Source organism: Gobius niger, assembly GCF_951799975.1.
Source record: "Gobius niger genome assembly, chromosome: 11".
Taxonomy (NCBI): domain Eukaryota; kingdom Metazoa; phylum Chordata; class Actinopteri; order Gobiiformes; family Gobiidae; genus Gobius; species Gobius niger.
The window spans coordinates 22,102,463-22,130,382 of NC_136862.1; the positions used below are offsets into that span (position 1 = coordinate 22,102,463).

The 27,920-nt window shown below is 41.8% G+C and overlaps 3 protein-coding genes across 3 annotated transcripts; 1 reads left to right on the top strand and 2 right to left on the bottom strand.

Moving 5' to 3' along the window:
- Positions 1–13,950: 13,950 nt before the first annotated feature.
- Positions 13,951–17,297, bottom strand: ccdc92bb (coiled-coil domain containing 92Bb). Its single transcript, XM_079566424.1, has 4 exons — positions 17,031–17,297; positions 16,649–16,800; positions 16,037–16,084; positions 13,951–15,562 (listed from the first exon to the last, which is right to left on the bottom strand). Exons 2-4 carry the CDS (start codon positions 16,779–16,781, stop codon positions 14,841–14,843), a joined length of 903 nt encoding a protein of 300 aa, XP_079422550.1. The 5' UTR covers positions 16,782–16,800; positions 17,031–17,297; the 3' UTR covers positions 13,951–14,840.
- A 1,166-nt stretch (positions 17,298–18,463) lies between these two features.
- LOC306970779 (F-box only protein 40-like) lies at positions 18,464–23,276 on the bottom strand (the record flags this gene model as incomplete). The annotated part of the gene is made up of 9 exons (XM_079566809.1): positions 23,247–23,276; positions 22,856–22,879; positions 22,159–22,741; positions 21,124–21,584; positions 20,250–20,429; positions 19,627–19,865; positions 19,275–19,406; positions 18,755–19,031; positions 18,464–18,682 (listed from the first exon to the last, which is right to left on the bottom strand). Exons 2-9 carry the CDS (start codon positions 22,856–22,858, stop codon positions 18,464–18,466), a joined length of 2,094 nt encoding a protein of 697 aa, XP_079422935.1. The 5' UTR covers positions 22,859–22,879; positions 23,247–23,276.
- Positions 23,277–23,547: 271 nt separating this feature from the next.
- LOC306970780 (F-box only protein 40-like) lies at positions 23,548–27,670 on the top strand (the record flags this gene model as incomplete). Its single annotated transcript, XM_079566810.1, has 6 exons — positions 23,548–23,565; positions 24,454–25,602; positions 25,839–26,125; positions 26,356–26,487; positions 26,793–27,132; positions 27,452–27,670. The coding sequence occupies 6 exons, from the start codon at positions 23,548–23,550 to the stop codon at positions 27,668–27,670; spliced, it is 2,145 nt and encodes a 714-aa protein (XP_079422936.1).
- Positions 27,671–27,920: the final 250 nt, after the last annotated feature.

Sequence of the window (27,920 nt, forward strand, 5' to 3'; positions counted from 1 at the left end):
AAGTGTTTCAGGACCCTGGAAACAGATACATATTCAAAGCACACTCAGTATTGGAGAACAGAGAAAAAAAGTTATCACAATCCAATCCAAGCACAATTAAATGGTAGCAATTAGGAAATCACAAGGGCAGGCATATAATTGTGTCTGCAAACAAAATATCTTTGGGGTCTATTATGTTTTAAACCTGTCAACTCTGTAGTTTTTATTCTTGGTGTAGCCTCCAGACCCCCCTTTAATATATCACAACAGCATTGGCCTAAATAAAGTTATTCATTTCAACCTATAAACAATCTGCTGCTTAGCAACAAAGTTCTGCTGAGACAAACATTGATCATGCCAACATGCTAGCTACATTACTGTCAAAACTCATTCAATAAATAAAACAATGTATTAAAAGACATTTAGGCCTGTGACCCTCTGAAAATACCCAACCCACTTTTGTATGTGGAGGTGCAAACCAAAGGTTCAGATTTAACTGAATAAGACCCCATGAAGTTATTTTCAGTTATTTGCAATTTATTAATGGCAACTAATAAAAGTTTGATTGAATAAATGTCTTGAATATTGCAGTTACAATATTATTGCAAAATTTTACAAAGCCATTTCAACATGTTCCATTAAATAAAGAATTATAAGCTTTTCTATATCAAATTGTGTTAAAACAAAACTTAGAAATTCTATGACCAAAACTAAAATGGAAATTGATCTCAGTGAATGCTTTGCTTGTGCCTTAAATAATCACATTACATAATACTGCAATAACGATCATTTGTCTGTATATTGTGCAGCTCTAACATGTAATGTGATTTTAGAAACATTCATTGCACCTTAAAGGAGCATGGGAAAGCAGTGCTTGTTGGTTATGCAGGCTGACCTGAGCGGGCGCAGTATGCGCAGCAGCCTCAGCACTCTCAGGACACCCAGCACGCTGTTCTGGTCACGGCTACTGTCGGAGAGTGTGATGATCACATCCACGCAGGAAAGGATCACCAGCAGGCCATCCAAGACGTTCCAGGGGTCCCGCGCGTAGCTTTCCTTCTCCATTACCAGGCCCAGAGAGATCACCTGGTCAACACCAGCAGAGTCTGTAGTTTACATCTACGATCTCATGATGAAGATCACACAAGGGAATAAAATAATCCACTCTGCTCTGTATAGTCACACAACAGTGCTGCTGCTGATGAAACAATTAAGCAGTTTTTGTTGCTGTGTATCCCCAGTGCAGTGCTCCTATTGCTGTTTTTTATCAGATAAAGAATAGGATCTTATGTATTTGACTACCTATATAAGTAAAGCATAACATTTCCACAAAGACGAGCTGGTGATTACTCGCTTTGAGCAAAGGTACAGTCAGGTCCCACAATACTGACGGGTAATCAAAGGCACACTGCATAACTATGGCTTATACCATTGCCAGCAATACAAAACATGCTCCTAATGACCAGCTCAACACAGAAAATGCTATATTTGCAGTGAGTAATCAAAGAATGGATTTGGATGAGAACCTGATTTAAATCCCATATTTGTCTGCCTCCATATAGTCATGTCTGAGGAGAGGTGAGCTGCTCACAGAAAATGCACATGTTTGGGGGGATTTTTCAACTGAAAAGTATCAAAATACTTCTATTTCTATTCTATATATTGGGGGAAAAGTTCCGTTGTGCGCCTTTAAATACAGTAAATATGTTATTTTATTCACTGGCTGAACTACTCTGGAGTACGGCTTTAACCTGTTAAGGACCACCTATTTTGATGTACTCTCGCCTGGCTAAATTAAACAGTAACCTCTCCATATTAAAATTACTGTTAAACAACATACTCTACCAAATTGCTGATGTGAACCATCATAGGAATCAGGACAAGAAGTAGCTTCTTTGTACATTTAGAAGGACATTGTGACAAAAAAATGTAAAAAGGTTCTTTAGCTATAAAATTAATTTAAAAAAATATAGCTTTTTTATATATCGAAAATTACACATAAACTGAAATGTCTTTCCTGAAAATATACTTCATAGCACACACTCCAAATTTAGTACAGTTGTAACCTTACTGGCACTCAGCATGTGTGCAACATTTCAGAAGTCTAAGTCCAAGTATGTTGGATTTGTAAACCTTGTAGTGTTTTGGTGCTATATCTCATTAGCATTGTGCACAAACCTCTCCAAAGTGCCAAATGTTATAAAAGCAAAAATATTTTCACAAATGTGTCAAACAAAGTGCCGCAGCAACAACTAACCTCCCAAAAATGGACTAAATCAAAGCAAAATGAAGTGGGTCATTTCTTTTCCATATTTATCTCAGTACACAAAGGTCAATCACACCCTTCCCCCGAAAAACAAAATGGCCGCCTTGTTTACTCAGAAAAGAGCCTTTACACGTCTTCATTCACTGTTGATATGGACAATGGCAGATTGTTGGACAGAGACAATGAACCTCTACACAGATGTACCACTGTCACCTGGGAAATCAATGGCCCCATGGACACTTTAGACAAGTTTGTGCCTAAATGCTAATGTGGCTAACATGTGGCTAACATGTGCTTCTGGCACCCACTGAGCACTGCCAGCACAAATATCAATGGATTTCTTTGGGAAACGGCTCATTTTGAAGAGAATAGTCATTAGGATTAAGGAAACAGAACTGGAATTGCCAAAAAGTTTGTTTACAAGAAGATTTTCTCATTTGTGGAGAATTTTTAGGTAATTTCTGACCGTGAAAATTGAAAATAACGAGCCAAATTTTCCAAAAAGAGTATTTTGTTGAAATTGAGTATTTTGGACCAAAAAAATCCAGTCAACCTATGATTGGACCACAAAGAATTTAATATGGATAAGAAATGCTTAATTTTAATGCTCGATTTTCATTTTTTTTTTTTTTATCTTTCTGTCCTTAACTAATGTTTTAATTTATGTGATGGTGTTCCATGACTGGAATAGATGTTTTGGGGAAATTTGCCTGTTTAAAAATCTGTGCCACATGTCTATATTGGTCGAAATATAATTTTCCTAAATACTGTATGCAAGTCAATGGAACTGGAATCAGTCCCTGATCAGGGACGGCGGTCCTGAACAGGTTAAACTATGGAACACAGGCCATATGATTAGATTAGAAATAGATTTTCTGGATTTTCTGTTTTGTTTACCTTTAAGATCATTTCCACAAAGAACAGTCCGGCAAAGAGATAGTCACTGTAGGTTAAGATGAATCGCTCCTGTAGACAAACAGACAAAAGGTAATTATTAATTAGTCACAGTGTTAGTGGTAGTTTCAGTAGCAGTAGTGTTGTGTGGTAGCAGTAGTTTTGCTCCCATTGTAACATACGGCTCAAGAGGACAGTGTGAAGTGTATCTGAGGCTTGCTCTTACTGTGCTCTCAGGATGCAGGCTGGGTCGCTCCATCGCCAGAGTGATGCAACTTAGACAGATCAGGAACATAATGAAGTACTCAAAAACCTGAGAGAAGGTGATGCTCTGACACAACAGTCTGAACCTGCATGCAGTACAGAGGAGCATGTCACATTGTTATGATTGTCATGGCACAGCTAAAGGCACACTGCGGAACATTTTGGATTCGGGTACACATACAGGAAGTAACACAAGTCTAAATATAAAATCATGTCATGCAGGTCGGTGTGAGTTATGCCATAACAAGCCCTTCAGAATGTTATGACTTCTCGTAATTAGAATGTGTAATGTGTCAGAATCTGTCCGAGTGTGTGAACAAAGCAAACCTGTTTTCTGGAGACAAGAGGAAGAGCGAGTATTCCTTACGCTGTAAGACCCATTGTGGAATTCTGATCTGATACCATGGGGCCTGAAGCAGAGGAAAACTTATGACGTGATGAATGAAAGACAGTTTTGTTCTGGTGTGGTGGCCTTACATTAGCGTCCTGTGAAGCGGTCTCCCCAGGTTGCACAGAGAACCGAATCAACCCGCACAGACCCTAAGACAACAAAATTCAGTAGAAGTAAGAACAAGAGAAAGAATGTACTGGCTTACTTTGCCCATTTGCCTATATGGCTGTTGAATGCTTTTATGTCTGTGTGAACTTTACATGTTCAGAGGCATCGTCATCCTCCTCTTCAGAATCAGAAGACTTTATATCCTGGGTTTTCTTGAAACGCCAAAACAGACAAACACCAGCTTTATTATCACCTACCTATGAACAAGTCTTACAAAGAACAAGGTGGGCACTTACATGAGAATGGAACTTGTCCACAACGATCCCCACGAGGACGTTGAGAAACAAATTCTTGCCCAACATGATGATGACAACGAAGTATATGGCAGACCAGGGGCTGGTAGCGACCATTGCATTGTAGAGCACGAAGTTCCAGTCCTCCAGAGTCAGAATCTGCACAGCAAAGAGTGTTTCTATTTCATTGTAGGAACATTTAAATGGGAATGAGGAGTGCGTGAATTTTAAATGGTTAGTTGTAGTCAAAACTCACTCCTAACTTTTATAACACATTTCCAGCACCCCAATTCTTCACAGGGATGAGTTTATGAGCACATTTCACAACTTCCAGAGAGCAATACAGACACAGTAATGTAAACAAGAACAAAAACAAGAAAGGCTTTCTAATTAGACGCACAGCGCATACGGCTTTTACAATATACTAAGGGACTAAGCTGTTTTTTTTTAAACAATAAAAGTAGAGCCGTGAAGATGTTTGTATAAAATGAGTAGTACAGGAGTAGAAAGCATTCATTTTTTGAGCTATGTTGAGATCAATATGAGGGAGTTTTTTGTTGTTTTTTTGCTCATTTCTATTCTATTCTTCCTATTCTCAGTATGAAAAAAGCCCCAGTATTCATTATTTCCAAATCACTATTGGTTTCTTACTTGGAATGTGGAAATTCATCAGCTCTAACATTATCCTGAGCCAATGCTGGGTTTATCAGGAGCCAAACTCACCTGGAACACAGTCACCATGCCCCATGTGACAGTGTCAAAGTTCTTCCGCCAGAGTCCCGACTCGGTCAGAAACTTAAACTTGCAGCCAAACAAGTGACATCCCAGCAGACTGTAAGAGCGAAGAGAATCCCAGTCAGTGTTAAACACTGGTGTGGGGGTGTTGTTATTATGCTACTGTGTGCTAGGTAATAATCTGGAGATTTGGTGGTTCAATGGGGTTATGTGAAGACAAATACTGTGACGTGTGTTGGCCATGTTGTGTTAAATACTGAATTGAATGATCCCCCTTGAAAAAGAGATGACATACCTCAGGCAAACTTAATCAAATAGATAAATACCTGAAAATGAAGACGAAGAGCACCATCAAGAACACAAGTGAGATGGACTGTATCACCGTCTGCGTGAGGATATGGACTTGTTTCCTGAGCATCGGCAGGAACTTGATGAGGCGAACCAAACGCAGCAGGCGGAAAGCTCTGAGCATGGCCAACACTCCCTCGCTGGTCAGCATCATCTCAATGGAGCTGCATCACACGGGCCAAGCACATAGTTATCACAGATTTATTCTATCCATGCTCTACACATGTTCAAGCTAAAACTGTTGAGAATGTGCACACTTTACCTGGCCATAACGATGAAAAAGTCAGCCAACGTGTCCATTTTTGTGAAGTAATCGTACGAATCAGCCAGAATACGGACAACCATTTCAACAATGAAGATCACATTGATCACAATGTTGCAGACATGAAGGATTTCTGTCAGTTGCTGGGGCTGCGATAAAGAAAATATATGATATATAAGAAATTCATGACAGTAGAACCACAAAATATCAGTATTTTCACAAAGTTCTTTTAAAAAACAAAACCTGTTTGTGATGCTCTAAGGCCAGGAGAAGAATGCTGAGACACACAATCATCAGGATGGAGCGATCGAAGATTTTGCTGTCAACTATCTTCTTGAGTTTGTGCACATGGATCCGTTGGAAGTTGTAAGGACAGCTGAAATCAGATACAGGTTTGGTCACAAAATTGCTTTAACCAGAGACAACGTTTTGTTAATTAATCTTACCGATATTTCTCCTGCAAGTGTCTCACACAACTAAGTACCATCTGGTGTGCAGTGGTGCCCCTCGCAGACTCACTTTGGGCGTGCGCCTTCGAACACTTTCCAAACTCAGTCGAGATGACCACTGCCATCACATTCGTCATGACGAAGGCTCCAATCTGAAATCATATCAGGAGTTTACAACATATCCACGCAACCAGTGTACTGTAAAACACAGCTGCGGTGTCGACCTCACTGCAATTTGTTTTGTTTTTTTAGAACTTACGACTGTCACCAAAATGAAAAACAAAAAACTCCAGAACGAATAGGCATCCATTACGAAGTACATGACTTCGGACCATCCTTCCAATGTGATCACCTGAGAACAGTTCAGACATAGACACCGAGACATGTTGCAACTGTAATACATATAATCAAATGTGCACTGGACAGGGCCTCTAGTTTGGCTTCTATGAGCTCTGACCCCCAGGAAAGCACCGAGAACAAAAGAAACGAGAGGAGGTTTACCTGGAAGATGGTGATGAGAGCGTGTCCGATATCGTCAAAGTTCACCGCCCCTCTGTACGGTGAGTAGGGCCCGCGGCGGCACTCGGAGTACATCGAGTTCCAGTCCACACAGGTGCTGTTGGACCACTCGCTGGGAGTCTCGGGGGCGTCGTGACACACCATGTTCTGCTCGGTTGTGGGGGGCACATCACTGCAGTGGCGCCCGTCCTTGTCGTTGGTCGAACACAGGAACGGCAGCAGCAGGTTGGGGCTGTTATAGAACTCGCTCATGCTTCTGTTGTGTGCTTGGAGGACAGAGCTGCAATGGCAAGGTTAAAACATATCTTACATCTGATGTTCATTGTGATCTTAATTTAAAGCATGGAGGGAAATAGTATAAATAACGAGGACTTGAGACACATGAGCTGTTTTGCCAAGACAGGAAGTCAATTTGACTCAACAAGCTTATGTAAAAATGTTGAAATCCATTGAGGGGCTATTTAGAAAGTACAAGCAAGCATGGGTTGTTTTTTACTTGATTTTGAACAGCTTTTTGCCTGTGAAAGCGTAATGGTCTTTATACACTCACTCAGCCTCCGCCCCGAGAAAGCAGCGGCTGGTCAGCTGACCCTTCCACAGCTGCACTGACATGACGCCGAAGATCAAATGGAGCAGAGCCATGAGAAGAGTGACTCTTAAGAACATGGGAAAGGTTCCCAAGATGATCTCCAAGCTCGTCCGCAGACCTGGGCAGACAACGCCACAATCTGTAAGTTGCTCATTTTCATAAGGCTGCGTTTGTTTTTAATTTGAACTTACTAGGTATCCTTCTGATCAGCCTCAATGGCCGCAGAGGATCCACCACCACTGTAAAGTCCCAGGAGAACAACAGCAGGACATATCCCAGGAACCTGACAGAGATAAATATTAGTAGTGCTTGTAGCTCACTTGTAGAACGGTGTTGTAGACATAATATGTTTAAGTTCAGTAAAAGTTAAATGTAGATATTGGATTATATGCAATGCAAGTCCACACAGTGAAACACACATACATACATTGCTACGTCCCAAGCAGAGGCAAGTAATACATCGAGTACATATACTTGAGTAACTTTTTGAAGTTATTGTACTTCTGAGATTAGTTCAACCATCTTACAAACCGAATACTGACCAGCCCACCTCTCAGGGGATAGCGCTGTCCTTAATGGAACAGGCCACAGTTTATCCATACTGAGATATATTCTTACTTTAGCTTAGACGAGTTGATGCGTACCTGCGTCTTAATGTGTGTGCTCAGTCACGCAAAAACACCAAACATGTTGTTAGCATTTAGCCTCTACTCCTCTCCTCCATGGATCCAAATGGGGGTGAAGTTAGAAGCGACCAAGCTCTTCCACATTTTTTCCTTTTTTTTTAAAGGTGACGATGACGTGAGGAAAGATCTGTTAAGATGAGTTTTGTTGGTCTTATCTTATAAATGAGGTGCTACACTGGCCCATAGATGTGATCTTATGGATTTGGGTAAAGCTGAACTGGAGAAAATGCACTCGGTTAAAGTGGGGGTTAAGATGTTAATGCTCCTGTAGTCTTTTCTCAGTCTGATGATTTTCAACCATATAATTTGCTCAAATAATAACACTTGGTTTATTGACTCTGTGCATAACTTCAAATCATAACAACGCTGCTGAAGAAGTGACTTCCTGTTTTGAACCAGCGCGCCAAAATAAAAGCACACAGCTCATCTCATGGATAGATACAGACGGTAATGTTTGAAAACAGTTAAGGGGGAAAACAATTTTGAAAAATTTAAACTTTCTCTAATTATTCAAAAACTTCTTCAACAAACACTGAATTATGAATATAGTTTTCTACTAAATAAAGATACGAAGACATGGGGAGGAGCAAAGTGGTTCAACAGCCCATAAATACATTAATAACAGAGAATGCTAACATGATGCTACATGTTAGCATCGGGCTAATGCTAACAGCTAGCTAGCGCTAGCTACAACTGCAGTTTTTGCACTTCTGCCGTGATAAAATATACATATGGGCCCGATTTACACTTGACTTTATGATAAATAAGTTTATATTCCACCAGAAAATGGGTAAAAAGAGTGAAAAATTGTGTTTCCCAGAAGATTCTATTTTCCCCTTCGGCAGAGCCACGCCCCCTTCTATGACAAGATGCCGTCTGTATCTATTAGTTCAGCAGGGGAAAAAAAACTTACACTGAAGTGAAGGACATCTGATGTGCATGTCTTTCACCTTGAGATACATCGAGCTATTGACAATGAAAGTCTGTAGAGAATAATCAGTCAGTGTGATAGTTGCTGTTGTAAACTCTCACCTGAAGCTGATGTATTTTTGCAGTTCATATAACATCTATGTATTAGATTAAAAAAGATAAGATAAGATTTAAAAAAAAAAGGGAACAAAATAGCTCAGCAGGTACTTGCAACATTACAAGAATTTAATTAAATGCACACATTTTAAGTGTGTATCTGTTAATAGCTTGGCAGAAAGAATGTTAAATTAATGAACTGCTGAACTGATAAACTAATGAATAAGATGGTGCTTTTATTTTGGCGTGCTGGATCGAAACAGGAGGTCACTTATTGGGCGGTGTTGTTATGATGAATGAGGTGAAATATTATGCAGTGTGGATTTTGTTCACTCTCTGCAGTCTGTCCCAGTGCACGCATACGTTCTAAGACCAAAGCCTAGTAATGTGTTCATAATACTTACTCAGCCGACAGAATCAAGGCATCCAGCTTGTTCCAGTTGTTTTTCAGGTAACCTTTCAGGCTGTGAGCCAGCACCAGGATAGTCATTTCAATCAGAAAGTAGACGAAGAAGACATGGTCCAGTTTCTAGACATAATGAAGGCATGCATTAAGATTAGATTGTGTTATTTGCCTTTTGTTTGTAATTGTTTTTATTATTAAGTGTATGCTTCATGTGTTTGAAAGGCCTTATTATTTTGTGATCATTATGCAAAAACAAAAAATGAATGCAAATGTATCAGTACATATAGAGTCTTGTTTAACATACTGTATTTGAGTCTTTAGAAAAAAGGGTGCAATGGCATTTGAAAGATAATAGTCATAAGTTGCAGTTATTCTAGATATGACACACTTTGTAAAGAAGCAGAATTAATGAGAGTGAAATAAAAAAGAAAAAGAAAAACAGATCTCACCGATAAGAGGGCGTTGCGTTTATCAGCGCAGGGGTCAAATAAGACGAGAGCCAGACAGTGCAGGATTGTTACAATCGCAGTGACGACCTTCCTGACAGGGTGCTCCGCCACCTTCAGGCACCAGCTCCGAGTCTCACTGAGGCTCATGACCCCTGGCTTCTCGTCTGGGTGTGGTGTCTCGTCACCACCACCACCACTCATGATGGTGTTTTCCTGTAACAGACACCATAAGAGGAGTTAGCACTGATGGGTAAAACATTTTAAGAGTTCATCAAGCCGTTTTTTTTTTTTGCAATTTGCATCATACACATTTGCTAAAACCTAATTAACACAATTATATTTTGCTAAACATTGTACCCAGCTTTCTTTAGTTTGAGCATTTTTTATTATGTCTATAGTTTCACTTCCTTATTGGACACTGACAGGAAGTGACATAGACAGAGGGAAACCTTTTTAAACTGTTGCCGTGCAAGATTTCTACATTAAATTGCTGCTTCACTGAAATAAAATGATACTTACAACTTACAACAGATGTTATCCATCTCAAGTCATATTTGCAAAAGCTTTAAAACCTAACAAATGCACTTTGACATTAAACCCCATGTTTGTCCCACCTGTAGTCAAAGGAAGCCTTCAGCGTCTCCATGGAGACAATTCCTCACTTTTGTTTTGCTAACTTGTTATGACGTTAGCTGCACATGTTTTGTTCTGACCAAATTATTGGGTAATGTTACGCTGATTAACCAAGTGAAATAAAGCTGGAGTACCTGATTTTTCCTGTTCAAACTGTGTTTTGGCCCAAACTTGTTTCTAGCTCTCACAATCCCTCCTGCATCCTTGAATTGTTCAGAAAAAATTATAACATGTGTACAAAGGGAAGCCAGGAGGACCACCCCCACAATGAATTGCTATAATTTAGATTGTGCTTCTGTCTTCCCTTTTTGCTGTGTTTACAGCTTGATGCCAAAAATAAATGCACTCTACAAAAAGTCAGCTTTAACATAGCCTATGTTTTTTGTGTTGCTTTACAAAAAACAACAACAACATGCTTCAGGTAATGTTAGACAAGCCCCAAACAACATAGCTGTTTCAATCTGGTGCCGTTGCAGATCACTAGGACAATTCACATTACATTATTATCTTTAAAACATAATTCTGCAAGGGGGAATAAAGCTTATATATAAACGTTATATGAAAGTCACTCACCAAGGAAAACCTCAAATCCTGTTGTGGGTGAGTTTGTTTACAGATGATCCTTTGAGGTTTGACGCTTCTTGAAGAGTTGTCAACAATGAGCTAATGTCGTCACAGAAATATTTGAAGAATAACTACGTTAACTTAGTTAAACACTAACAGTTTAGTATGGTTTCCATGGCAACAGCAGCATCTTCTGGAATGAGACTTTTTTTAAACAAAAATCCCATAGAGCAGTGTAACGACGACAGACAAGAGAGCCAAATCCTATGGAAGCGTATTGGCAGCTTTATTCAATTTGTAATGCAATCGTCAAATGGCTTTACATTATGTTATTTTAGTATGCATTTTAGATTTGTATTTGACATTTGGCCATGCAATCTTTAATTTTCACCGTGCAATTTGTCTTTGCGATTTGTATTATCAACATGCATTTTAGATTTTAAAAATGTATTTTACATTACAAAGATGTATTTTGCATTATGTTTATGCATTTTGCCAATACATATTTTATTTATGTTTTAAATTTAAATGTTTTGATTGCATTACATATTTGCAATGGGATTTTTGTCTCTTTGTTCATTTTACAATGCATTTGAGAATTGTGCATTTGACATTCTACAGTGTGTTATGCAATTTACTTTTTGATAATGTATTATGTATTTTTAGTCAGGCCCCCATAGGCTCCGGGGCTTAAACAGATGTGTAGGCCCCCACCCCCCTCAGCGCATACCCTAACCGTAAATCTCACAAAAACCCTAACCCTGCTACTCCTACATGTATCCCTCTGGGCCGGGTAGGGCGGGCCTACTCCAGATACACACATAGGAGCTTAGCACAATCATCGCATACGGTTAGTCATGCCGCAAAGGGCCCTTGACTATGGTAGCTCATTGGTTAAGGTGGCTCTGTTTTTAGTTGACTTTTGAGAATTATGCATTTGACATAAAAGAATATGTGGTGAAACAGCACCATGTTGTAGTTACAGCATTGCGGATTACAAAACATCTCACGCGCCAAAGGTCTCTTTATTCAATTGGCAATGCAATCCGCTCCTGGCCAATCAGAGAAGAGCTCGCCTCAGCAGCGCAGGCAGCCGTGAACCACAGCCAGGCAGGCTCGGGCTACGGTGACTTCTTGCTGGTGGAAATAATTGCAGTCATGACAGATTTGATGCAACTGATCAGACTTCAGGAAGATTCAGAGCTAATCCAACGTTTTGGTAAGCATTTGTCTGTGGGTAAAAAAGTAGCCTACTCTGTCAGACTGTACAATAAGACTGTAAAGTAACATGTGCAATAATCTCTGCATCAGCTGCACTTTATTAACTCTGAGTGATCTTCTTGAACGCCGACTGTAACAAGTGAATTTCTCCTTTGTGAGATCAATAAAGGTTTATCTTATCTTATCTTACATGGAATTTGTAACTAGATTCTATAGTTTTCTACAATGATTAATAAAAAGACACCTTTTTTCTCTATACAAGTAACAATTAGACAATACAAGTTTAATTACAATGTTTTTTTTTGGCTTACAATGGGCATCTAAAAATTAGTTACACAATATATAAAGATATAAAAAGATGTAAAAATCGCTTCCACAATGTCTCTCTGCTTTAGCGTGATCCCTCTGTCTATCATGTGAACAACAAATGAACCGTCACAATGCCTTTGCCTAAAAGCGTTTAGACCCATGTTGCACTGTCTTTTTTAACACTGGAAACCGCCACACTGGAAGGAGGGCATCTGCTCCTGGAGTTTGGGCTGTGAAAGGATGGATGGCTGTGGACCCATCATACCTTTGAGACTCGTCTGACCAATCTGTGCAAAAATAAACAGTCGAATCCAAAACAGCTCATTCCACCATATTTTTATTTTAAGTGACTTTTTGTTACCTAATTAGCAATTACACAAAGTTTAAGGACTCTTTTATTTGCTGCCTGACATAATAACACCCATCAACATGTGACAGAATGCTGCAGTAAACAAAGTGTCTATGGATATTCATGCAATGTTCTCCCTATATTAATTGAATCAGTGTCTCATGCCTATACGGCTTTATTACTTTTAATAACATAGGCTAACTCTAAAACCTCTAGACTCATTGCTCTTTGACTATTTTTGAGAACTTGTGCACCTGGGTGTTGTGCAAAACAAAACCAAAGGACATAGTTATATCTAGCACAATGAATCAGGTAAAAACTGGGTGTAAACAGGACAGACCCAGGACTGATAAGGACCATTGGTGTGAGCGCAGGTCGACGCTGTGCACATCAATGTCCGCTGTTGCTACCAGAGTTCTTGTGATGGCACAACGCGCATACACTGGGAACCATGGTATGCCAGGTTGGTCATAAACACTCGAATCGAGGCTACAGGATAGCTTAGCATTAGCACCCTGTTAGCAGTCTGACTAGCTTTTTTTTACCCACAGACAAATGCTTACCAAAACGTTAGCTCTGAATCTTCCTGAAGTCTGATCAGTTGCTGTTGCATCAAATCTGTCATGACTGCAATTATTTCCACCAGCAAGAAGTCAACATAGCCCGAGCCTGCCTGGCTGTGGTTCACGGCTGCTCGCGCTGCTGAGGCGAACTCTTCTCTGATTGGCCAGGAGCGGATTGCATTGCCAATTGAATAAAGAGACCTTATGCGCGTGAGACGCAATGCTGATCCAATGCTGTAACCACAAGATGGTGCTGTTTCACCACGTATTCTTTTATGTCAAATGCATAATTCTCAAAAGTCAACTAAAAATACATAATACATTATCAAAAAGTAAATTGCATAACACATTGTAGAATGTCAAATGCATAATTCTCAATTGTATTGTAAAATGAACAAAGAGACCAAAATCCCATTGCAAATATGTAATGCAATCAAAACATTTAAATTTAAGTGAAATGAGAAAGTCTTTGGGGAGCGACTTGGAAAGGGTAGATTATAGTTATTATTATTGTAAAATGTTCAATATTTAAAAATGCAGCCAGTGGCACTATTATAAGAGCCTGAGAAATTCTTAGGCTATTTATTTCCTTAGGTTTTAATGTATTACAATTGAAAGACTGAAAAACTGACAAGAACACATTGTTCATCTGCCATGAGGCACATTGCATGAATTTAATAAAGTGCAAATTATACAAAATGTCACAAAGCCGTCTACAGTGGATTTGACCTGGAGGAACACAGCAGCAGTGAGAAGCAGTATACACAGTCTGAACTGTGATGGCTGGTTAAAACAGAGGCGTCTCATTAGCTACGACAAAGCTGTGTTTAAATCTCCTAAAACGTTTTCCCCAAGACGTTGCTCCAACAGTGAGGCTCTGTTCAAAACATTGGAGAACAATCAAGAGACCTTTTAGTATTCATGACCACGCTGCCCACATACAACAGGCTTCAGCTGAATCTTACCCCAAACAACTGAGTCCACTATCAACTTTGACAAGTTCAATAAATGTTTATAGGTAAACTGCACACCTCAGTGCAACTAACTAATGATATATTTGAAATGGCATACAGTACATATACACGACCAAATATTTAACACTAAGCAAAGCCTATTGTCACATTATAGTTTGACAGATTTTATCTGATTCAGCTTTAGCCAAGATGGTTCTGTAAACCTGCTTATAGTTGCAGTTATTGTATAGTATATTGTAGTGTTAGTAATAAGTAGATATGGCTTTTGCGTGTTGTTTACTTTTGAAATCATGATTTGTGTCACTGCTGATGGCTGATATGAACAGTTAAACACTTAGGTATATCTTCATTAAGTCCTAATTATTGCAATATTGTTTATGTTAATTTACTAACCATTACTTATACATTGTTGTCAGCTGTATGCCATTTCAATCACAGCCTATCTCACTTCTACAAACAACTACAGTTACTTCTCTCATGCTTCCATCATTATTATCCTTGAGGGCTCAGTCGGCACTGTTTTTTTTTCAATGGAAGACCTCTTTACTCCTCCCTGCTGCCAATCACAAGGCAGTCTCTCCCTCTCCCGCACCCATGTCCACTCTGCTGGGCACCCCGCTCTCCTCTATATCCTCCCATTCGTCATCCAGCTGCTCGTTTTCCTGTGCTCTCATTGGCCGGTTCAGTCGGAGCAGCCGGTATCTCAGGGGGACCAGGAAGAGGGCGGGGTCGGGCATAGGGAGGGGCCGTTGGGGGGATGTAACCCTCTCCCGCGGGACACAGGCTCGGACTCTCTCCTCTCTGATGCTCAATCTGCTCCGTGAGACCCTGCGCTCTGATTGGCTGGGAGACTCGGGAGGGGGCGGGGACAAGAGCCAATCTGAGCTGTCATCTTCATAGTCGTCCTCTTCCTCCTCATCTTCTTCCTCGACTGCTGCCTCCTGGTCATTGGCTGTCTCCTCTGCGCCCTCTGTCCCCTCTGCCCCGCCCTCCTGGCCCTGTTTTTGTTGATATAGTTTTAACCTGGCACTATGCAGCTCTTGGCATAATGTGGTTGTAGCTGTATTCTGCCGCTGTAGATCTCGATTCATCAGTGTGATCTTATGGCTTCGGCGTTTGAGTTCGTCCAAAAAACGCCGCTCCTCTTCCCTGAGGCTCCGTCCCAACGCGGACACTCGGGCCCGTCCTGCACGCAGATCCCCACGGGCCGCCAGGATTGTACTGTGTTGGTCCTTCAGGAGGCGCTCTACTGCCTCAAATCGCGCTGCCAGTTCTGCCTCCTCCTCTGAGAAGGACATTAAGAAACAGTTAAATAATGAAATACTTACAAATAGTAGTGGATATTATGCCGTTTTGAATAATACATCATTCAAATACATCTTAAAGTACCATGTTGCACAGAAAGTGAGATCACATTAAATATAAAAATGAATGGCTCATTTGAGAGATATCTGAAATATATACAGCTAAACTAACACAAGAAACACAGGCATTTATTTCACTGATCCTGCTGTAGAACTACTTCTTTGCAGTTTAGACCAGAGTTAAACAAACCTACCACAACAGCGCATCTGGCATGTTTATTTATGTTGGATAAGTCAGCGCTAATGTATGTTGGTTTTGCACTGTGTCTCTCCAAAACTGCCCCTGTATCAGTGTAACATTAGCTCCGATGTGATGTGGATGAAAGACGATCTCTTCTGTGACAGTGACCAGAAAAATCATCTGTACTTCCTATTTCTCTGATATAATTTGATACCTGCTGTGTTTCTGTCGGGAAACCTGGAGTCCAGCTCACAGCCCAACTCTGCAAAAGGCAAACACAAATGCACAGTTATAAAACACATACCAAAGTGTCACTGACTAGATGGTATGTGTGGAACATTAAATAAGGTCTTTAACACACATAGATGCAAAATTATGAAGGCGGAATTTTGAATATTCAGTAATTACATTAACGTAACATGATAATAAGGATATCTATTGTTATAGCAGTAGAAAAAATGTGTATAAGTATTGTACTGTTGCAGTCAGAGACAACAGTTGGGTTCACCATACAGTTTGTGATGTTGCAAAATTAGTTCCAGATTTCCAGTTGGATTAGTCCCATTAGAAGGAGACCAAGGAGACACTGGATGGACTATGTCTCTTGGTTGGCCTGTGAACGCCTCTTCCTACCTGGAGGAGCTGGAAGTCCCTGCTTGTGAAGGCGGCTGCTGCTGTGATTTTGGTCGGTTGATGGATTATAGACCATTTACTTTCTACACATTAACTGACTGACTTGATTGTGATTAGAAAAACAAAATAACTATATTGATTGGCTATGCGCCGGATGCTATTTCTCGTTACCACCAGAAGTAAACAAACGAACCGTGGCAGCGTCTTTTCAGGTTGGTTATCTCCAGCTGCAGCCCGGTCAGCATGGCCCGGTGCTCCTGCTTCAGGAAGGCGATGCCCCTCTCCACACTGGCCACCTGATGCTCCAGCCTACCCGCCTCCTCCATGGCTCTCTGCGCACACAACCTGCACCACCAGAAACACTCATTATGTTGTGCACAAACGGGGGCAAGGGATATACATGATCGCACTATAGCTGATGCGATAGTCAGTGTAATGCGTAAATGAGCAACATGGAGACGCTTATGTCTTTCTCGGCATTGGCAAATAATATGTTGCATCGTAAAGCATCTTAATTCAACCCTGTGTAATCCCTGTGTTTGCAAGAGCCTCCGTTTGCAGTGACAGTGGCCTACCCTGAAACTGAAGCGATGTTCTGCCTCCAGCGCCTCTCATGGATCCCCGTCTCGCTCTGATGGCTCTGTCCTTGATGCGGCGTGAAACAAAAGCCCAATGCAAAACGACGTCTTTTTCTCTCAATAAGATGCTTAACCACGGCTTTGTTTTTCTTTTCTTTCTTTTTTTTTCAGCGAATGCGTATTACGCAGCGGATGGAAGAAATCACCTTCTGTCCGTACGTGCAGTGCGTCTGCGGAGCCGAGCAGCTGTCATTGGAGCGCGTGGAGGCGGGGCTCGGGGATAAAGGCAGTGAAAGGGATATCAGCTGAATGATTTCGGATTTTCGAGTTAAAGGGGCAGGCATTAGAGCTTAAATCCTGTTGTCTTTTTTTTTATTCCGAATGATGAGGAAATGAAAAGCCTAATAAAAGACTATGCCACTATATACTATTTTCAAAAATTATATAGCCTACGTTTGGGACAAGGGCCAGAAGAGTTGACTTAAATTAACTGTAGATAGATTTAAATAAACCATACCATGTGGCCATACTGCCTTTGCTCTGCCCGATCCCGTCAGATCTCGGAAGCTAGGCAGGCAGGCCTGGTTGGTACTTGGGTGGGAGACTGCCAGGGAACACCAGGAAGCCTGAGTGAATGCAGTGTGTGAATGAGTGGTTGGAGGGGCCGATGGCGCAGATTGGCAGCTTCACGTCAGTCCATCTCCCCCAGGGCAGCTGTGGCTGCAATAGTAGCTTACCACCACTGAGTATGGAGCGAATGAATAATGATGACTGCAGTATAAGTGCTTTAAGAAACTTGTGGCACAGGCTGGTCAAGTGCAATACAAGTCTATATTATCATCATTATTTCTATTTTAAATTATGTTTTTGATAAGGCAAAGCTAAATGTTGAACCTGTTGCTTTAGTTTAAGGGGCACATTCACAATGAACTACTGATTTCATTTTTTGCTGTAAGTTTATACAAAGTTTTGTCTTTCCGCGGTCTGTATCTGCTGCACAGAATTCATCATGATTAATCACCCATGATCATTAATAAGCTCATAATCTTAATTACCTGTTAATTAATTAAGCCTGATGAACTCATTTAATTTGATATTATTAGTATTAATATCATCAGTATTATTATGATTATCATCATGTTCATCTTGAGCATAAAAAAGTTAAAATGCCTTTCTTGTTATTTATTTGTGGATTTAAACAATTAAGTTTTTTGTGTGTTTTTTGTATTAATATTTTTTAAATAAACACTTAAGTCAATTCCAGGGAAAGAGTGGTATTTACCACAAATTTATTACCATATTTAAAATATATTATTGCCATCTTGTAGGGAGCAGGTAAGGAAATTTCAAAATTAACGTATCCAATTTTAACTCTCAGGACAAACACACAACAAAGCGCATTAATGTAAACGTAATATAGATGAAGATCCTCATGATTTCCTGTTATTTTTCGTGAAGTGGGCGGCCAGAGTTTGTTTGTGTGGAAAAGGGTCATTCTTTTGTGTCTCGCTCAGACTGGGCAGAGCCACACGGGAGCTGTGGACGTGCTGCTCGTAAAATGGGCACACTTTTAGATGAGACGAGATCGGAGCGATTTCTGTGAGGTGCCAAGAATCCACTTTGGAGAAGAGGTGGCTGAACTGCCACACCTGCAGAACACAAACAAAGATTTACTATAGGGTTTTGTCATTGATTTTCACATACTTCTCTGGAGAACTCACAGGTTTGGCAGTCCATCTACTCTTGAACCGGGAGCTGCTCGTCCTCTCCCAGTGGAGGGTGATCATGCCCCTGTCCTGCAGCTGAGAGGAGCACACCTGCCTCATAAGACGGGACACGAGGGACAGCTGGGACAGAGACAGACTATCTAGGAAACTGGCCACGTGGCACAGAACCTCGTAGGGCAGGGAGCTCAGAGGGTCCTCTCCTGCAGTTTGAGAGATGTCCCACACAGGGCAGGCAGGAGCAGGGCGGAGGTTAAAAGTCTTCAGCTCCTGGCTAAACAGATGGATATGAATCACTACAGTACTTTGTTTTATATATACAAAATTTCATAGTATTTCGATCTGACTGCTACCAGTTACACTTAAATAGTAAAGGTAAATGTTTGAAAAACCGCCTAAATGTCAAAGTGATCTCAACAAAAAGATGCCATTCTATACATAATTCTCTGAACTTTATAACTTACACAATAGTTATTTAGTACCTAGGTATTATTTGTAAGTTGTTTGTGGACCTTACTTGTAGGTGACTGTAGCTTTATGTGTTGATGGTTGAAACCTCCTGCAGCTGTAAGTGCATCCCAGATAAGACAGAGGACACCTCTGTTCGAACCAGCCACTGAGCCCTGTCTGAATATCACTGTGGACATTTCTAAGACAAAAATAAAGGTTTTTATTAAAGTGTTAGTTCTCTTTACATTTCTTCAACATTGAATCTATTATGACTGGGTTGTATGTGGTTCGAAGAGTGTACATCTTAGGCATTATTGTTTTGCAAATGTCATCTTTCAAGTTGTTCAAAAGAAGAACCAAAGCTCCCATAAAACTGAGTGCAAGTGGTCCTATTGTTTTGGCTGGTTGGAGTTATATACCTGACATGTGTAGCGTATTCTCTGCGGTGGAAAACGTGCCCACAGGTGAAGGCGAAGGCGCTCGTTCGGTTGTTGCGGCCGCTCACAGACTCGGCCTGAAGCTGGAGGTGAAGAGTGGGCGGGCAGTCCGTTGTGACGTCAGAGAGTCTAGTATTTGACGTGAACGGAGCCGAGCGAAAAGAAAAGGTCTGCGTGCCCTCGTCAACGAAGAGGCCATCCTTAGAAATCATCTCACAAATCTAAGGCAGAGTGAACCGAACATCACAGGTCTTCAGTTCCATAAGTCAAGCTATTTACGTGATACTTTTTTTTGGTATGCTAAATCCATCTATACATTTAACTCTATGTTAAATTTGAGAAGTAATACCTGGTCCACAAAAGGATTATACTGGGTCAAAACATGGATAGAACCAGGTCTAAAATACGGCTAAAGTTGCTCTAAATATCTAATATAAAAGAGAGACATAAAATATGTAAAGGTTTCTCTAAATTAAACATAGACTTGAACAGCTGAAATACTGTACTGGCCAAATCTATGGGGGTCATATCGTTTGCTCATGTCCAAAATGAGTAGTATGTACAAAAGTGGATAAGCAGCAGAGTAATAACGCATCATACCCTACCTTATGGCCCATGACCTCCTTCTCAGCGTATCCCAGTAGAGTAAGTTTGGCCTCATCAGTGAAATACTGCTCCTCTGTTGCTCCCAGGTCTGAAGTGTCTGTCTCTCGAGTCTCGGTCTGTACTTTGACTGCACACTCATACAAATGGACCTTGCGTCTGTAGTGGTAACTATCCGGGATCTGAGAGGAGGAAAGATTTCAAAACCTGTAAAGTAAACTTAAAGGAAAACATTCATTAAAGATAAAACGGTTTATGCACAAGTTTATACAGACACCGGGCAAAAAGCTGAACTCTCCTATTTCCCCCTTCTGTTGTGTACATATGTTTGATGTCATTGCTCAGTGGGTTGATTGTATTAGTGTTTGAGAGTAAGGTTAAGGTGTACTTTATTGTCCCCGTAGGGAAATTTGTCCTCTGCATTTGACCCATCCTTCGATGCCGCTGGGGTCACCCTTCAGGAGCACTGGGCAGTGCAGCGCCGTCTCCAGATGTGGAGCCAAGCTGATGGTCAGAATCACATGGCTGAAGGAATTATCTATTGTGCATGTTTTTGGCTGAGGACACGGGGGGAGAAATATACAAACTCCACACTGAGTGGTTACCGCTCAGCCACTGTGCTGGCTTACCTTGACATTAACCTTAAAGTGCTCACCTATTCACATCCACTCAAGCAGTGTGCTGAGACCCTTAAGGCAGGTAGGTTTAAGCGTATCCACTGTAAAGCTAATAACTCAGCTCTTGTGTGGAAGGTGCCAAGAGACAAAATTAAATTTAAATGGTCCATAGTATAAAAAATGTTTATAAAAACACAATAAAACATATTGTGATCGCCTCCGATACTGAAAACCATATAAAATATAACAGTGTATTTACCTTGAACGAGCGAACTGTTTGGACAGGAATAGGCTCCAGACTTCCATAAACAAAGTCCTTTTCTCTCGGGGTACAGGCCTGGATATGTCCGAAGGTCATCAGCATTCGTCCATGGTGCACAATGTACATGTTATACTCTTGAGGGGTCAGGTCCCTCCCCAGCCTCTCTAGCACACCCTCCTGCCACGGGGCGTGTCCCAATATTTCGGTGTTTATCTGAGGAGGCTGGGCAGAAGCTCCTTCTTTCTCTGTGCTTTTCGTCTCCTTATCTCCAGTCTTGCCTTTTTGTGTTGGCTCGTCCTGTTCTGACTCGGCCACAGCGCACGCCCCTCGCTCCATCCCAAACATCATGTCCATGATGCTGCTCTTCTCTTTTATGGCGCTCAGCATCTGGCTCCGGGTCATTTTCGCAGGTTCCTCTGCACAGACAGGTTCACACACAGGAGCAGGTGTGGACACCGCTGTAGGGGACAAGCAATAAAATACAAATAAACATTCTATATTACAGTACTGTAGTTGACCAAGTGGGAGGAGTTTATGGCTGCTAGGTCACGGCGCAGCAGACAAATAGTTGGGCAGTCAGTTAAACAGTCAGTTGGGCAGTCTGTGACAGAGGTGGGTTAACATATGTTTGACAGCTAATAATATTTTTAGTATAATTTCAGATGATATTTAGTTGAAGCCACGTTAAACTGGCCTGAACTGCCCTTTGTGACCAAATTCAAAGTGTTGATTGGATGAAGAATTCCAGAAATCAGTTTATACAGTCCTACAATCCTAAATAAGCACTATTATGATGTATATATTATATCAATACACAGACTTTGAAGTGATAAAGATCACGCTTGGATAAAGACGCCCAAAAAGGAGTCAAAAGTCATGAATTCAATCAAGCTACCCACACCAGGCAGAAGCTGTACAAATATTAAAGGCCCTGTTAGCTATTTTTTCAACCTTAAACATCAACGGAGGAAGGAAGTCACAGCACTTCTATGTCGGCAGAGAAGAGACGGTAAATCTACAGCAGTGTCTCACCTGGTTCTTCCTCAGCCTCACCATTCAACATCCCTCCGGCAGCCACCTCCTCTTTCCTCTCCTCCTCTATCCTGTCTTCTTCCTCCTCCTCTTCGCCCTGCTCCATCAGCTCTGGGTACAGTGGCTTCATTCTGAGTCGGGAGTAAAGCTCCGACTGATCCACCAACGCCAAACCAACATCCAGCGCCTCCTCACTCTGCTCACCTCTCTCCTTCAGGACATTATCTTGCAATGCTTTAAAACTGTTTGGGTTTGTTTCATCAACGGGCCACCTAAGCCACTCCATGGAGCAGGAGACCAAGCTGGCGGGACAGTACTGCAGGTGCTCCGCCCGGGCCGAGCGGGGCATTTGGAGGGAACATCCGAACTCAGCGTTGATGCATGGGACGCGGACGTTAGGGCAGAGCAGGAGATGGTCCTCCTCTTTACAAAGGTGGAAGAGCGCCCCACACAGGAGGCGGCATGTACTGAGTGGGCAGCAGACAGAGGGCTCGACCTTGGCCCTGCAGCGGCGCAGGTAGCAGGAGTCACAGTGGGTGTGGCCTCCTTTGTGACGCTCACGGGACGAGCGGGAACGATAACTCTGCATGGTGAAAGACATTGTTAAAACTGCCTTGTAATGTATCTAATGGTACAATTAAAAAATGGGTTCTGACACCATTCAAAATAAAAGAGAAAATGTGCAAATGCCACTCACCATAGCTGCTTATGTCGATAAATGCTGCAAAAGTAAAAATAAAATGTGTGAAATATCAGACATAACATGCACATAACATATTTTTGTTTGGTTTTGCGGGGGAAAAAAACAACAAAAACAAGGCCTCCAATTGTTCATGGACTGTGCGATAAGTTATCTTCACTTGAAATAACAGTATATTTGTATGAATTATTTACAATACAGCACTGATATTTTTTCATGCTGTGAGCCCTACTAACCCACATTTCCTCCCACCTTTTCCTCAACAATTTAAAGCCTGTAGGCCCATCATAACTGCATTAAAGATATGCAATTTGCACATTAACACAAGACATGCACACAGCTTTTCAAATAAATGTAAAAAAAAAATGAAAATTTCAACAAGTCTTACCCAAGCCCAAGCAGACGTGGTCAGTTCTTGTGAGCTCAGAAGTTAAAATTAGCCAAGGCAACAGTAGTACAACAACACACAAAAAGGATGACACACTTTCCTAAAATTGAACAAATGCTATGTCTTTTCCCCTTAAAGTTTAACAACTCTTAAAAAAAAAAAAAAAAGCGAAATCCAACTCACCAAGAAAAGCTCTAGTTTAAACTTTACAATCCAAGTCTACAAACCTAAGTAGCTAAACAAAATGACATATAATATTAAGTCCTCCTGATGTCAGTGTCCAGAGCCAGTAACCCTAGCCATGTCAGACAGCACCTGTGTAACATTTCATGGTCAGTCCTATTTTTAACTGGCACACATTTAAAGAGCAGATACACATGGCCCAAAATACATGACGCTGCACAAGGAGTCTATGTCCTTTAAGCTCATATAGGATTAGGGATTAAGTCTGAAATACAGACCTTGTTTTTTTTGTAATAGTTTTGTTCAGGGCAGATCTACAGCGGGTGGATCCAATGGATGAGCTAAGAATGGTAGGATCTGAATGTACAGTGTGTGTAAAGAGAAGCTTTGTGGCATGTCGCAGAACGTTTGGACAAGATCTTAAGGAGGTCTTAGCAGGGTTTGCATGTCTTTGCGACTGTTCTATAACATGTTAAAGATAATGCATGAGGAATATCAGAATGTAGTACAAAACTGCTGTTAAAAGGAATCTGCCAAGTTTATAATGAATGACACTTGTGGTTTAGAGTTTAAAGGAATGTCATTCTGAGCCAAAAGAAATGTGTTATGTGTTGCCATAATGACATAATCAAAATGGCCACTGAGTTACACAACGATGCCCTGTATCTTTGTTCAGAACAAATTTTTATTAAAATATAAATTATGCCTAGGTATAGTACAGTATAGTATAATAAAAAAAATAAAAAAAAATAACTTAACTTTGTCAAAGGCCTGTGTACTGAAGCTAATTCATCGTGGTTCAGGTTGGATAAAGCAGTGGTTCTCTTTGGGGGGTGGGCCTCCCTTGGGGGTGATCATATATGACTGAAAAAAAATTCCAGTTTATTTGTTTGCAATGAATTCTTATTAGCAATTCTTTTCATGTTTTGATACATTTGTGGGGGCTTTAAGGATAAAAGGTTGGGAACCACTGGAATAAAGTATAGATGCATAACACTTGTACATTTCCATATCTCACTCTCAGAGCTCCCGTTCTCGCTCGTCCCGTGAGCGTCAAAAAGGAGGCCACACCCACTGTGACTCCTGCTTCCTGCGCCGCTGCCGGGCCCGGGTGGAGCCCTCCGTCTGCTGCCCGCTCAGTTCCTGTCGCCTCCTGTGTGGGGCGCTCTTCCACCTGTGCAAAGAGGAGGACCACCTGCTGCTTTGCCCCAACGTCCGCGTCCCATGCATCAACGCTGAGTTCGGCTGCCCCCTCCAAATGCCCCGCTCGGCCCGGGCAGAGCACCTGCAGTACTGTCCCGCCAGCGTGGTCTCCTGCTCCATGGAGTGGAACAGGTGGCCTGTGCAAGACGCTCAATCGCACCAAAATACAGAATTACTAGAAAATCTAATGCAGGAGAAAGTCGATGGGGGGTGTTTGGATTTAGCAATGGCTTTGAAGGATCAGGACAGGCTTTTTCACTCCTTAAAAATGAAAAGACTGTTCCCAGAATTGACCAAGACAGTGGTGAGAGAAGAGGAAGAGGAAAAGAAGAGAAGAGAGAAAGAAAAACTCAAAAAGGCTGCTCTGGCAAAAGAAGCAGCGTCAAAACCAACAACATGGGAATCTTTTGACAGGTATCACTTTGGTGCCAGTAGGCTCGCTCAGGAAGATGATGACGAGGATGAAGAGGATAGTTTGGAGGATTTGCTGGAAGTTGCCCCAGTGCGAGAACCGACCCAAGCAGAAAGAGAGGCCATGGCTTATGTACAAAAAGTCGACCCAGAGCTTTTGGACAGCTACAGGGCCTGGGAGCGCATGTTCAGTATGGAGATGGGAGGGTGCAGAGAGGCTGGGGCAAGTTCCGGGACAGCGCAAGGGAAGAATCTGGGCACTTTAGCAGAAGAAGATGAGTCCAGTGAGGGGTGCTCTGGGGCGTCAGGTGTGAACAGACAAACTGCTGCTCTTGTTCCAGCTGCTGCAGGTTCCAAAGCGAAAAAGAATAATTCTATGTACAAATGCATAGAGCCCATGAAGATTGTGACAGTGCGTACATTCAAAATACCGACCAGTTTTGCAGCCAGGCTCGGCCGAATAAGAAACCCAAGCTTCTACAAGAGGGAGAATAAGTCAGTGGACACAAGCGACCTGAACGTGACGCAGCAGGACATGCCTGTGTGGGAGGAGATACAGGTGAGGAAAATGCATATGGATTGATTGGTGGAGAACAACCAGTAGGCCACAGTATGTAGATCAAGTAACAAATTAAAGTACAACATGTAAACTCATCATCATGTACAGCAAATATAGCAAATTACACATTGCAGTCTGTATGTCAGTTCGAATGCAAGTCTTTACATCACTTTGCCTGCATCCCCTGCCTGCACCTGTCCTCGCCCTCACCTGTCCCCACTGCTTCCCCGCCTCAGGCCTCGCTGCTGTGCTCTCTGGAGAAGGAGCAGCGGGGTCACATGATTGCGGAGAGCGTGTCCACGGACACGCTGTTCCAAGACCAGGGGACGCAGACGTACCACTTCCTGTCCGCTCCGTTCAGCGGCGACGCGTCTCTGTGGGACCTGTCCGTGGCCAAAGTCCCGGAGCTGCACCTCCAGCTGCAGGTGGAGAGCGTGACCAGCCGCCATCACAAGGCCTCCTCCGCCTTCACTTTCCTCTGCGGCCAGAGCTTCCAACGCCGCGAATATGGACAGCACTACAAGTGAGAGAGGAGTTTCCTGTGTGCTTCAGATCGCTACTTCATATGCTCCCTGTACATCAACATACTGTACTTTTTAAACGGTTTGAGACAGATCAGTGACCCCTAGTGGCTGTAAACTGCAGTGATGCTAAAATACAAAAAAATAATAGTATATTAACTTTAGGCTACTGCAAAATGATAAACATTAGCAGTAGGCCCACTTGATTGTGATTTTGATCGTGTTTTTGTAGGAACATTCACTGTGACATCCATATGTGTGTGAACGACTGGTTTGAGCAGAGGTGTCCGCTGGCCTATCTGGGCTGCACCTACAGTCAGAGGAGATTTCGACCCTCAACTTGTGAGGCTACTGTCAACTACAAGTAAGCGCTAACAGATGTTTTACTTTAAATAATTGCATAAATGTCAATCACATAATCTTTGGCACCCTCCACTGGTTACTGTAGCACACTTCAGGGGACCAAGGGCACTTTGTAAACTGTTTGCATTTGTGATAAAAGATTGTCTGTTTACTTCTACATTTCTTTAAGTAATATCTGTGAGACAGGCTGTGTCAGGATGAGTTACAGATATTATTTATTGCTATGTTTTATGATCGTTGTAGGCTGACTGTAAACCACCATTTACTGTAATGTTGACGTGCTATTATTAAATCTGTTTTTCTCAGTGAACATCTGGGATGCTTCAGCCTCCACCCGGCTTCTCCTCTCACCCAGGACGCCTTCCCGTACTCTAGCAGCAGCTCTCGGGACCCCCCTGCTGCTCCCCAGAGTGGAAGAGGGCGCCGGGCTGCTGGGGGAGAGGATCCTCTGAGCTCCCTTCCCTATGAGGTTCTGTGCCACGTGGCCAGTTTCCTGGACAGTCTGTCTCTGTCCCAGATGGCTCTGGTGTCCCGTCTGATGAGGGAGGTGTGCTCCTCACAGCTGCAGGACAGGGGCATGGTTACCCTGCACTGGGAGAGGAAGACATACTCAAATGGGACGGCAAAGTGGAGAGTGATGCATAAGGTATGTCCGCATAGAAGAGAAATATGAAAAATAGCTACATTTTATATAACTAAACTATGAAATTTAAACAAAAATCATAAGCAGTTAATTTTGAAATAAGAATTAAAATAGGAAACTTTTCCAAATGTTTTTGTTTTTATGTTATACAACAAACATGGGAATCTCCGACAAACAGAAAACTTTCAGTAACTTTTATTGTGGCTTCTTGATATGGATATTGCATCACCTAATATGCACAGTGGTGTGAGTGAGTTGGTAACACAGGCTTGAAAAGAGCAATACAAGTGTAAACCATTATTATTATATTATTATTTTTCAGGTTTGGGAGTTCAGCTCATTCTTCTCTCCGGTGGACGCATGGTGTTTCCGGGACGTCTCACCGCTGTCGGAGCACCTCAGAGTGTGTCCGTACTACGAGACCGAGCCCAGGCCCGAGAGGGTTTTACTGCCTAAAATCAAAGAACAGGTCCACAATGACATGAACCGTAAAGGGCACACTCTGGTCAGCCTCTTCAAGAACAAAAAATCCATCATCTAGAGACTTAGGGACTTGGGAAATATTGTCTTTTATGAAAAAATATAAATACAATACAGGTCCCAATGACACATGCAAATTAAGTATGGAGCAATAACTGCCCATCTCTGGTTATGGAAGTAAATTTGTCATACATTTTATCCATAGATATTTGGACAATTCAAATATTTAGAGCTTAATAGGACAGAGACTAACCAGGTACTGTATGAGATAACTGCTGTAAACTAGAGATGAGTAGAGTCTCCAGAGAAAT